The sequence below is a fragment of the Acanthisitta chloris genome, unplaced genomic scaffold, assembly GCF_000695815.1.
Source record: "Acanthisitta chloris isolate BGI_N310 unplaced genomic scaffold, ASM69581v1 scaffold15076, whole genome shotgun sequence".
In the NCBI taxonomy this organism is placed as follows: Eukaryota; Metazoa; Chordata; class Aves; order Passeriformes; family Acanthisittidae; genus Acanthisitta; species Acanthisitta chloris.
The window spans coordinates 60628-73661 of record NW_008676651.1 but is presented as its reverse complement, the minus strand read 5'-3'; the positions used below and the strand labels follow the sequence as shown (position 1 = coordinate 73661).

The 13034-nt window shown below is 42.2% G+C and overlaps 1 protein-coding gene across 1 annotated transcript in view; it reads right to left on the bottom strand.

Moving 5' to 3' along the window:
* Positions 1 to 13034, bottom strand: part of BCAS3 (breast carcinoma amplified sequence 3) — a gene marked incomplete at its 3' end in the record, with an annotated part of 109862 nt that overhangs the window by 37336 nt on the left and 59492 nt on the right. Inside the window, exon 12 of the mRNA XM_009076225.1 lies at positions 4097 to 4190. Within this exon, the coding sequence (XP_009074473.1) occupies positions 4097 to 4190 (94 nt within the window). The remainder of the gene's footprint in view (positions 1 to 4096; positions 4191 to 13034) is intronic.

Below are 13034 nucleotides of genomic sequence, written 5' to 3'. Positions count from 1 at the left end.
TATGAAGCACAGGTTTGGGAGCAGAGCTGCACTGATGCAGTCTGAATAATTAATCTAAATTACCTGATGTGAATTAGCAAACAGCACTACATGCTGTCTGGACACTCTGCCCACAGTCAGCTGGACCTCAGTTCAGCCAAAACTCACTATTCAGGCTAAAAATAAATCAGGCCAATGTTAATGCTAAGTAAAAGGATCCACACAAAGGCTTAATGTGATTTTCATTTAATAAGTGAATTAAAGTAACTGTGCTCAGAGTCTCTTTGTCAGTATAAGCCTCTTGTTTCCACTACACCAACATCTCTGCCAGAGCTACATTAATAAAGTCCCCAGACTATTAATATTACTTCACTTCCTTCTATTATTTATCCTCATCTTCAGAAGTTTTCATAAAAGGCTTAAAGTCTTGCTAAAAGTCAGCAGCCACCTCCTTTGTTCAGAGCCAGGGGTGGACGTGGTGCTGTGACTCTGCTGCAGCAGCTGCTCCCACAGAGCACGACGTGGGTGCTCAACAGCAGTGCAAGTTATGACTTACAACTCATCCAACTTATTGGCCATTCCCAAGCTGCAGGAATTATCCTGCTGGTCATCACCTGCACTGTGGCCCCACAGCTCCTTCCTCTGCCATGAAGTATCTCACCACAGGCTGTGGTGCAAATATCACTTCATGGGAAGGGGTTGTGGTAAAAAAAATAAATCAATAAATATCACGTGTCTGTGCTACTTATTAGGCAAATAAATGGCAAAATCCAATCCCTGTTTCCTGCTAATCCACAGCAATTCTTGCATGGCACCTGGCAATGCTAAATTTATTTCATTGATTCAATATTGGAGGGATGTCTAAGAGAAATAAAACCCTGAGTGCAGCAGAAGAGAGACCTTATCTTCATGTAAGTCACTAAAGCCACCACTGACATCAAAGGCAGTGTATAAATAATCTTGATTTTTGACCTGTGCAGAGAAAACTGACACTGTGGAAGAAAATGATACAGGAAAAAAAAAAACCAAGAAGAAAACAACTAACAGAGCCAAGTTACCTGAACTGGGCACTTGGAATTGCATTTATTAAGCTCACTGATGATGGGCTCACATCATCATTCCCAGTTTTACCACTGGACCCTGTTAGCTCTGCTTCCCAAAGACTCAGCAGCAAACAGCAGAGGAGGACCAATTCTTGTTCACTTTTATTGACCTACTCCATGTCTTACCTCTTAAAATGAAAAATGCCAAGCAGAGAGGCCGTAACAACACATGCAGGGACCTGGCTCTCAGAAATTCCACAGGACTGAGGGATTTTGGGAATGCCTGGCTCCAAGTTTTCTCTCCCTCCACCCCCAAACACCCCCAGCAACCCAATCCCTACAGCAAACTAAACCAGAGAAATCCTGAGCCACCAGGGACTGCAGCTTTTCTGCTTTATGGCTTTTTTATTTTTCCCTCTTAATGCTAAACATGATTTGCTGCATGTTTTAGCCTGAGACTTTTACAGTCTCCCTAAAATCAACTGCCTCAGAAGCTGTTATTAACAGAAGGGTCTGGAAGAGATATATGCAGGGCAGCAGTAAAAAAAATCCAACTCTGGTGCCTCCTAAATATGCTCCGAAATGATATTTCAAGTTGGTTATTTTATTAGTCAACCAGTTTCAGAGCAGCCATGGATCTAATACAAAAAAATAAAAAAAACAGTTAAATGTATGCAAAGTTTCTCTGAAAACCTCAAAAAAAATCATATTTTTTGGGGAACAAATACCTGATTGCCACTTACTAACTGTAGGGAGTCTCTTTGCTGCTGTTGGATTGTTTTCTGGTAATCCAACAGTGCAGCAATATATTCCCAGGAGCTGCTCTAGCCATGACACCCACACAGTGTGTACTCTTATTTTATCACAATTAACTTATCCCTAGCAAACTCCTTCGATATGAAAACATAAACAGCAGAAACCATAAAAAAAGAAAAAGAAATGCCTCTTACTGGCAACTGATACCTTTAAATCCCAGCTGAAAGTGGCTGTGGCACTGCTTTGCTACACAACAATCCTATCTCTCCCCTGACCCTCAGTGCTTTCCAGAGTCACTCAGGACTTGAGTTTGGATGTTTTTACACACAATCCTACCAGTTTTACACACCTGTGCAGCTCCAAGGGTGAGACATGATGAAATGAAGCTATTTACCAGCCACAGAGGATAAACAGTGGAGTGAAACAGAGCAATGTTTGCCTGCACAGCCCAAGTGAGTAGTTGCTGTGTTGCAGCAGCACAGACCCTGCTCGAAATTCTGAGCAGAAGTGGTTTTTCCCTGCAGCCAGCTGAGAGATGAGGACAGTATCAAACACCACCTCTGTTTGTTCTCTGTAACCAGCTCAGCCTGATTGCCAGTAGAGCACTGCAGAATGGACTGAGAGGATGTGAGTTCCAGCCCTGGCTTCAAACAAAATCCTGCCTTGATGTTAAATAAGGCACCCAGAACCCTGTGCTAAGTGCTGCTCTGACTGGAGGCAACTCAGGGAAGAGTTTGCAGCTGCTTTGCTCTTGCTGTGCCCAGCACATGAGGTACGAGCCATCCCTCCTGCAAACACCCCATGGCACACACCACTTGCAAGAGGTCAAACACACCAATTAAAGAAGTGTTTTGCCACTAAACATCTTATTGCACTGCTAGATCTAAGGTCTAAATCTAGATCTCAGATCTAAATCTACAACTCTGCCATACAAAGGATTGTGACTGCAGCACCTGAGCAAACCAAAGGACTTGATCAGAATAAAAGTATCCCAATAACTTGCAAAAATATCCTTCGGTTTCAAAAACAAGAAGTTCATTGGGTTTTGCACAAACATTCTGCTGCCCTGACATTTGTATAACCATAAAAACTGTCTCAAGGAGGCACTTAATTAATATCTCTAAGCCATTCTAACTTAAGCAGCTGCATTTATTTCACTTTATTAGCATTGCTCAACTCTAGGTATTATCCTTCCTACAGAGCACAAAGCAGGACGAGTGTTCTGGAATAGCTGATTCTCAGTTCAGTGCACAGAGCTCCACAAAAACCTCTCTGAGAAGCCAAGGCAGCCAGATGAGAATACAGCTTTTTCTGTCACAACCTCCCAGGGAAAACCCTGTGAGCTGCACAGTACTATTAAGGAGTTCTGACACAACAGATGGGGTGTCAGAGTAACACCAACTGGTCGGCAAAAGTGAAAACATAAATGACAGACATTTAGTTTTATTCTTTGAAATGTGACTTCACCCTCAGCATCTTCATGGCATTTAGAAATTGTTCATTTGGGCAAGGGGAAGCTGATGACACCAAGCTGTGTGGGGCAGTCACAGCTGGAGGGAAGGGATGGGACATCCAGAGGGACCTGGACAGGCTGGAGAGGTGGAAGAATGGAAACCTCATGAGGTTTAACAAAATGAAGGGCAAGGTCCTACATCAGGGCCGTGGCAATCCCAGGCACAGCTACAGGTTGGGTGGGGAAGGGATTGAGAGCAGCAGTGAGGAGAAAGACTTGGGAGTGACAGTGGATGAGAAGCTCAGCATGAGCTGCAGTGTGAGCTCAGCACAGAAAGACAATGGAATCCTGGGTTGAATCCAAAAGAGTGTGGGCAGCAGGGCAAAAGAGGTGATTCTTCCCCTCTACTCTGCTCACTCTGACCCACCTGAGCACTTTCCTGACTGCTGCTGCCACCAGCCAAAATGTTCTTTGTCTATAGATAATGAATATGCTGATTGTCAGAATAAGATCTATTAATCCATGAGGTTTGTAGTTCTCTCTGCTGTCCCTGGTCACTGTCCCTTTACAAAGAGCAAGGAGAGAAACAGGTACTTTTGAGGAGTTTCTTTAAAGTATTTCCAGATCACAGTTGGTTTCACTCAGGAGAGAGAGCAGAATCACGAACTCTTCATCAACAAGACCCATAATGGCAGTGTAAGTTACTTTAAAACCAGGGAAATGATTAATGTAATGGAGAACCACGACGGTACCTGCAACTCCTCCAAAATCATGGAGCACATTCTTTGATAAATAAAATATAAATAAAGGCAGTGTTTACTGTCTGCATCTCATCTGCATCACATGAAACAGCAAACTGACTCACCACTGGGGTTAAAAGCCATGCAGCAAATAGGTTTCTCATGTGCAGGGAAGTGAGCCACGATGCCATCGCTGTCTGAGTCCTCACTCACAAGCACCTGTGGCAGGAAACAGAGACAAAGGTTAGGAAGGAAAACCAAAGAGAAAACACCAACTCACTCATCCAGGAATGGATGTATTAGATGTCCACAGTGGGGTGAAATCACAGTGTAGCTGTAATATATCACATACAATACACATAACACAAACAACCCTCTGTTATTTTTTCAGGTAAAGAGGCATGAGACCTGCTCTGATAACCTGATATGAACTAGAGAAGATTATGCACTTCATACCTCGATTTCCTATTCATTTAGCCTATTCTAACAGGAGCAAATAGAAAACTATTCCTGGTTTGCTCCAGGAATTAGGAGTGGCTGTACAGCAGCTCATTACAGCAGGAGTCTGTGCTGTGCAGGGGAAGAACAGACCAAAAGCCCAAAGAAAGTGGGTTTGCTTTCCATCAGTCACACAGGTGGGAGCACTAGAGGCTGCATCCTGCTCCTGCTGGGGATCTGGCTTTGCAAAGGACACAGGAGATGCCAAGGACTGGGAGTGTTGTGGAAGCAGCTGCATAATAGCAGCTAACATGAATTTTCTCTGTCTTGGAATTGCCTCAATGGCCTTGAAACAACAGAATTACAAAGGGTATTAATAAAACCCCTTAAAAAAAAGCATGGTCTCATGGAACACCTTCTTGTGAAGAAAAAAGGAATGAAAAGCTAGGAGAGTTTTCACAACAGAGGGAGATTCAGTGAGGAAGGAAATACATCTCCTGGAGGAAGGGACAAAGGATGAGGTTTTGAGCTTTAAACAAAAAGCCTCTTTGAAGCTGATAAAACTCCTGGGCCAGGCAAAAGCAAAGCTGACTGTGAGGACACAGAAAGGGACACCCAAAAGGACACAGCATCAATGTCCAACTGCATGAAAAGCAAAGACACTCTTAAACTGATAGAAAAGAACCAAAAGCTGTATGGGCAAAACACATGCAAGAGCTGTAGGAGGATTTTATTCCTTGATTGCATCATCTGCAAGGCTAAATGAAGAGAAACAAAGGGGAAAATCTGTCAGAAAAAGACTTTAGAAAGGGCTTTGTGGTGAGCAAAAACCACCTTCTTAACAAGATACTGCAAAACTGCCCATTCCAAATTCAGAATAATTTGTCTGCTGCTTCCAAAATAATCTGAAAGGTTTTTAATACTTCCTATTCCTAACAGATATCAAAATAACGTGAGGATATTTTTATGCTTCAAAAAGAGAAATCATCTTTAAATGCTTAGAGCAGTCACGTAATGTGGATGGAGAGGCCTGAGCCTGCCTGACTCGGAGTGCTCAGATGACTTGGCACTGTCACATCAGCACAATTATGGTTTTGCTTTCCCTTGTCAGCATTTCGTGCTCATTCCAGAACCACTAACCAAAGGGTCTGGAGATCTTCCGAAGAGCTTTTCAAAGAAACACTGTTCTCCTCTCAGCCTCTATAAACGGCACTAAATAACTCCTCTCCATCATCTTTCTCACAGCTCCCACTTTTGGGCTTAGCCTAAACTTTTTGCCCTAATTAAAGGTACATGAGAATGAGAAAGGAACAGCATAGAGCAGCTTCACCAGAGAAATAAGAAAGTATTTCAATCCAGTTGTTAAAGAAAAATATTTCATCTAGAAATGTGTTGGTATCAACAGGATGTAAATCATGGCTAAACACAGTTCTGTAGGATATTTCACGTGCATCACCTTTGCAGGCTGGAAACTAGATTAATTCAACTTGGCTTGATTTGAAAAAGAAATCAAAACTGATAGATCTGCTGCTGTTATCACCCCTGAAACATAACCTCCTGCTCAACACACAGCAAACAATCTGTGGCAAAATAATCTTTAGCTTTCCTCTAGAAAGAAGCTACAAAGCAAACATTTTACAACAGTAAAAACTGTGAAACACCTCAATTGGAGAATACAATAAAGCCTAATCTATATTTATATGCTAAGTGATTCCATATTTTATTATTTTTTCTTTTTCAATCACTGCTTAAAATGAACTCCCTGAAAAAAAACCCACACTGTGTCACTCCCTACTCACCAGCCACAGGATGGACATTCTTTGGACTCACACATGGAAACAACACTCCCTTGTGCAAGGGAAGATGAAGTTGAAAAACTGTTTTGTGCCTTTATAAAATGGCATGGAAAAATTAAATCCTTTTTGGAACAAAGTGCTTTTTTTAACCCGAATTTCTATTTCACTTTCAGGCTGCACTGCAAGATTTGTCCTGTCCTTCCCCTGCTCTTCTGCAGTGCACACCTGGGGATAACACACATCACATTTTACAATCCCAACACTACAAAGGAAGGGAAAAAAACATCCAAGGAATTGGACTTAACTACACAATCACCCAAAGAGGAGCCTCTTGTCCCTCCCAAACCCCCCACCAAACCTAACCCTGGTTCCCATGCTGACAGAGCTTGTGCAGCTTTAAATCTCAGTGGGATTTTCCCCTTTTTATACAACTGAAGGAAGTCAGAACGATGGTGCTCTAACACACAACGCTTTACCCTGGAATATTTTCTGCAGTAGAGATTTTTACAAGGATCTAAGTGCCTCAGTGCAACAGAGTCTGTAGCAACAAGGATAGATCAAATTGCTCAGATTTCGGGTGGACAAGGATGAAGACTGGAGCTGGAGAGCAATGAAGAGGTACCCAAGGGCTCTGTCACAGGCCTCACAGATTTCAGAAGCACTTCTTGCAGAAGCTGAAGTGGAAGATGCTGCCTGCAAAGTCAGAGGGGAGCTATAGGGTAAAAAAACATCAACTCCACAGCCACATGGCACCACCAGCTCCTCTCGGCCAGCTGATGGTTTCTGACCACTGGAAACAGCAGAGTTGGAGATTTTTCCTGGAAATCAAACCAGAGGGACAATTTCCCTAATAAGATGTGAATTGCTGTCAGGGAGCTGGAAGGAAGCAGCTCATTCAGCTCCCCAGAGCAGGCAGAGCCCACAGGAATCCCGAGGCTGCCATCCCAAACAGGCTCCTGATCCAAGGTAGTGGCCTCTAACCACTCGACCATTACAAGCAAAATCATCACAAAGTCTCTCATTGAGGAAGGTGCTTCAATCTTAGCATTACTCTCATAATTGCACAGTCACTGAGGCTCATCAGGATGCTCCTTGCAGAATTCCCTAAAAACAACTGACAAGAAAGAAACACTAGGACTCTTCTACCAAGATGCCCCTGGAAATGAGCACTCCTGGTGCCCAGAGAGTATTGAGAGAGCTACAACATGATTTTCCAAAGAGCTTCCAGCCAGCAGAGCCCATGGATGTGCCAAACCAACACCACAGCTCCCAGGACAACTCTGTTACAACAGAGCACTGGAGCTGATGGAGATGAATCCAAGTCTCTTTATCTCTCCCTAAACCAAGGAGACAAAACACCAAGGGCATCGTTCCATTTACAGCCAGCCACCACTGTTTGCTTTGAGGGCAAGAGATAGCTCAAGCCAAAGCTTTTTTCATCCTGTGCCATATTTTTCTTCATCCCTTGTGTTTTCCATACTGCTGAACAGAAGCCACTAGTAATTATGCCTTCAATTATTTTAATCTTTAAAGGCAAATTACACCACTTATCCCAGCGCAGACATGTTTTTAAATAAAACATGAAAGTAACACAAATAAAAATGGGCCCAAATCGAATCAAGCAGCTCCTATTCTTAATACAATTAAGAAAGAGTAATCCCATCATCATAAAAACAAATCGCTTTGGCAATATTTAGAACTGGGAATATTATATCCTGAAGAGATGTTTGGTGTATAGTTAAGATCTTCATTGCTCTAAATAGCTCGAGTTGGTGTTTGATTCAGTTCTGAGGCACAAACACCAACCCCCTCTGCCCTGAGCCCCCATCAGCCTCCCCCAACTTATAGCCAAGGTCAAACATCAGTGGGAAAGGGCTAAAAGTGATAGATCTGTGGCATTAACTACTGCTCTCCTTTTAATAGGATCCAGCATAAACTCAAACCAGCCTCACGCTCAGCCTGAACCATTTATCTGAGACAAAAATGTCTTCTTGACAAAAACCAGATCTCCTTTAATAAAAGTGAGGCAGACAGTATTATGCTCTGAGGGAATCCTGGTGCTCTTTTTATATTTCTGTACATAAAAAAAAAAAATCTTCTGTAATACACAGAGATATAAAAAAGGGAAGAAAATCGAGGCCAAATATCTGAGCAGCAGATTAGCCTTTGTGGAAACTGCCCCTAAAATAAAGCCCTGGTGTTAATGACCAGTGGAATTACAGACGTAGTTAAAGTTTTATTATTGAAGCTGCTTTATTCTTTGAGCTTCTTTTTGCTTCAGACCAAAATTTCACAACAATTCCTGCTCCTGATAAGCATCGTGGTTTGGTTTGGTTGCTATCAGCTCCTCACCAAAGGAAAACCAACTTGAGGAACTGCAGCTTTGTCCTGAAAATTCCTCTTTAATGCAATCAAAAGCTGATGAAGAATAGGAGAAAAAGCCTCAAAAATGCTTTAAAATATGACTAGATCAACATGTTCTCTAGTTTTTGGGAGTTACTTTGACAACATGCCCTGAGCTCCCTGAGCGCTTGGCGATGTCCCCTCGGTCTCAGCTCTCTGCTGAGGGCGCTGAGAATCGACTCCTGGATTTTTAAGTGACCACAGATTTCTCTGTCAAGTCCCTGTTAGATGCTGAACAGATTTGCACTCAGTCCCCAAACTGGTGTCTCCTGAGCAAGGCCATTCTGGCAGCTGCACGTGGGTGGCCTAGCGGGTGAATTCATTAAGGAATACAGAAACAAAGGTCGAAAGAAAATCATTTTTTCTTTCAAACTCAAGCCAATAAAGCCTCACACATTTAATTCCAATTACTGAAAAAGAGGACATCTGTCCAGCTTTAGTTTGATCCATCCCAGCTAATTAAGGGATTCAAATAAATACTCGTTACCTCGAGCTGAAAAGTTTGCTAACACTTCATTAGGAGGAAGTTTAAACAAGCACACGACCTTGTTAACATATTTTGGTTTACCACAGACTTACTTGGGCATCTCGATAATTATTTTTATTCCTTTTACAAATATCTCCTGACAGCCAATGTCAATAATTCCACATTCCTCTGCATTTGCTTAATGACCTCATAATTCCCATTTTCTCCAAGTAGAAGCACCAATTAGGAGAGTAGGAGCTATGACATAACTGCTGGGGAGGAGAGTTTATTACGATGGCTACCTTTGTAAGGTTTATTAAATAGATTTTCCCTATGGATTTAATGCTGGAAGATTAACATTAGGAGATTCCTTTGGTCTTTGACTGTGTATTTTTCAGCAGTGAGTTTGCATTTCACCCTCTGCCGTGGCAGTGCACGAAGCACAGCGAGTTCCAGCTCATGGTCCCTCGATTTGATGCCTTTGAAATGGGAGAAATCATAAAATAAACTAGTGAAAACTTCAAGCTGGAGTTAGTCCTTCTGGCTCAGGTCCAAAACATGTTCCTTAATCGTCCCACTGGCAAATAAATTGATGTGTTTGTACACACAGAGCAGTTCAGTCCATCCTCAAACCCTGTGCTGTGCTCAAAGCAACAGAACAAGCACTTGCATCGTTGCTTTGCAAGCCTTTAAATACATTCACTTACTGAAAAACCTGATTCCCCACTGAAAAAAGTGCTTATTTCTCCCTCAAAATGACCTGCTTGGCTGCCTGAGATTTACTGTCGTTTTCTCTCTCTTTCAAAAACAGATTTCTTCCTTTTCTTTTTACCGTATACTATCTTACAGATCTATTTTATTACTTGCAAATGATTTTATTTCAACACCCAAATTCTTAGTTAGGCTGTGCAGGTCGATTGAAATCTTTATAGAGCTGAAGGAGGGATTTATTTTATACCAGGAGGCCACTGATGATAAGAAAATAACTCCTTCCTCCTTCTGAAATTCCCTTCAGTTACAGGGACTGAACCCCTTGAAAACCACACACAAATCTCTACAGCTGCTAACACATCTCTGATGAACAGGACAAAAGGCTTTCCAAGTGTTGATTCAGCCCAGAAAACACTTGGTTGGCATTACCAATTCCTGGGGTTTCCCAGTGCATTCAGGAAGCCCAAAGCTGGTGATGGGCACAGCCATCCTGCAGCAATCAAACAGCCCAAAGAGGCACCTTCAGCACAGCAGGAAGCAGAAATTGCCACTAAGTGTTTGTTTGGTCCCACTCAGACCTCGTAATTCCTGGAGGCTGAAAACTGGGATGATAAGGCAAGGGGAAATAGCTTCAAGTTGTGCCAGGGGAGGTTCAGGTTGGATATCACAAGTGGACATGGCACTTCATGACATGGTTCTGTGGGCATGGTGGTGTTCAGTTAAATGTTGGACTTGAGGATCTTGCAGGTCTTTTCCATCCTTAATGATTCTGGGATTTTATAAACCAGTTTTCTTGATGGAAAAACCATCAAGAAAACCAAGAGTGACCTCCACAAGGCAGTCACTGTAGGGCAGTGGCTTTCCCTAAGACACTGACACTGGGCTTGGCATCAGCCAACCTGCTCCATCACTCTTCCATTCAGCCCAAGTGCTGGGAATGATACAGTTTGGATGGCTACTGTCAGCAACAGAAGAGTAAAATCATTCCAGGAACAAACAGAATGAGGAAGACCCTGTGGAGCTCACACTCACATCTGGAATCAGCTCATTGCTCACCCAGCAGTGTGTGCTGGAGTCTGTGAGCAGTGACAATCAGCTCACAGAGATATTTGCCTCATTTAAAGGTCAGATGTGTTAAAACACTTGCCTGAACTGAAGCTTCACTCAATTCTGACATAACACCCAGCCAGGAGTGCCCAGCCAGTACAAACATGTGCCATCTACACTGGCCTGGCATTCCTTGCAGGCTTGGCTGCTCCTGCCAGCCCCAGATCCCTGCCAGGCTCCTTGGGACTCATCAGTGTAACTGCCAACATCAGGAGGGACCATGTTCACATGAGGCTGCGTGCACAAAACTTCCATTTCCACTGGAAATGGAGCTGGAGAAATAGGCAGGACCTCAGTGGGGACTGGGAGTGTTCATATCAGGCACCAAAACTTCCATTTCCACTGGAAATGGAGCTGGAGAGACAGGCAGGAACACAGTGAGGACTGGGAGTGTTCACATCAGGCACCAAAACTTCCATTTCCACTGGAAATGGAGCTGGAGAAATAGGCAGGACCTCAGTGGGGACTGGGAGCACCCACTGTGCTCCCCACGTGAGCAGGTTCTGCACTGGGGCAATGTGGAATGGCCATGTACAAAGTGTATTTCTTTCTTTTCCGTCAACTTTCTTTTTGCTAGAAGCAAACTACAGTAAGAAAAGATTGTTTAAAAGTCTTCTGCACCATGAAAATCTAACCAGGTTGTTCTGCTGGAAAGAAACAGAACACTAATTCCAGCTGCAAATGGCAGCTCTGAGAATAAATTAACGATTTTACAATGTTTTAAACCTCAGCTCACACAAATCTGAAAGCAATACATACATACAATCAGGATATCCAACTCGGAGTCTCCTTCCCTAGAGATTCCAGGCAAAAATCCTTTCCCTAGAGCTGATGGCTTATTTATGTTAGAGCAGCAGTATTTGGACAAGGCAAGCGTTATCATTTTTACAGCTCCTCTCCTGTAGTGCCCTTTCGGCTTGAGAGCTCCCTACTATTGCTCAGGTCAGAGGACAAGTTCATAAAACCTCTAAATCATACATAACAAGACTTAAAAACCTAAGATCTATCATTTTTTTTCCCCCTAGGCCTGTGCAGAAGAATCAAAGCCCAGACAACGAGCAGCACAAGTAATGACCACATTAAACAGACTTCATCAGAAATTTATGAAGTCAAATTTTTCTCTTTTTTTTTTTTTCTTTCTGGTTATATATGAAGAGTCAAAACACCTTTTTATTTTTTTTTTTTGTCCTGGAAACAAAAACAAACCCCAACAGAATTATTTTCAGACCTGACTCTAAGATCTTAGGTAAATAAAACCTTTTTATTCCATTCTTTTCTTTTTTATTCTTTTCTTTCAATTTTGGAAGAAAAGGCCTATAATGTTTTATGAACAATCCCCTTTCAATGCAACATTTCTTGGCTAAGCAGTTCCAAAACTAAATCTCAGGAACAACCAGAACAGGGGTTTGATTTTGTTTGTTTTCAAGTAAAACATTTCATTTTCCTGTCAGGTAAGAAAAGAAAATAACTTGACTACTGATGTGTCCTTAATACCTTAGTAACTCACCTACAATGAGCATCATAAATACAGAGGAAAACAAGAAAAAAGGAAGGTTTTTTTCCCTTTCAAGTCAATAAATGTGACCATGAGGAAAACAATTTTACAGACTAGTCACAGAATAATGAAGTGTGTGGGAGCTCTGCAAACACTGAGTCCAGGAGCAGACACCAGTATTACATGACTGAGTGAAACAAACAAACAAAGACACAAAGGCAGCAGAAAACACCAATTCAGTGTGAATATGGGGTGGATTTTGGACCAAATGACTTTGCCTGATGCAGTAGATATTATTACACACAGTAAATTTACTGTATCATTAGCAAAACAGTGCAAATGGCTCACAAAACAGCATCAGCCTTGACTGCACTTTACTGCTGAGATTTACATAAAATTATAAGATTTTATACTTCCTAACCAACTTCACCCATCATCCTTTTTAATCTGGAATTCAACAGTTCACTGTTTGCAGCCAATCATGTTTTCCAGCCACGTCACACATGAACAAATATGATCAGACTACATCCCCAGCTGATCAGCATCCATCAATGTCAATTAGGAACAAGTGTTAGGGAGACAAAATGTGACACTTCACACTTGATCTTGTCAAAGTGTCACATAAATACCTTCAAAGGACAATATAT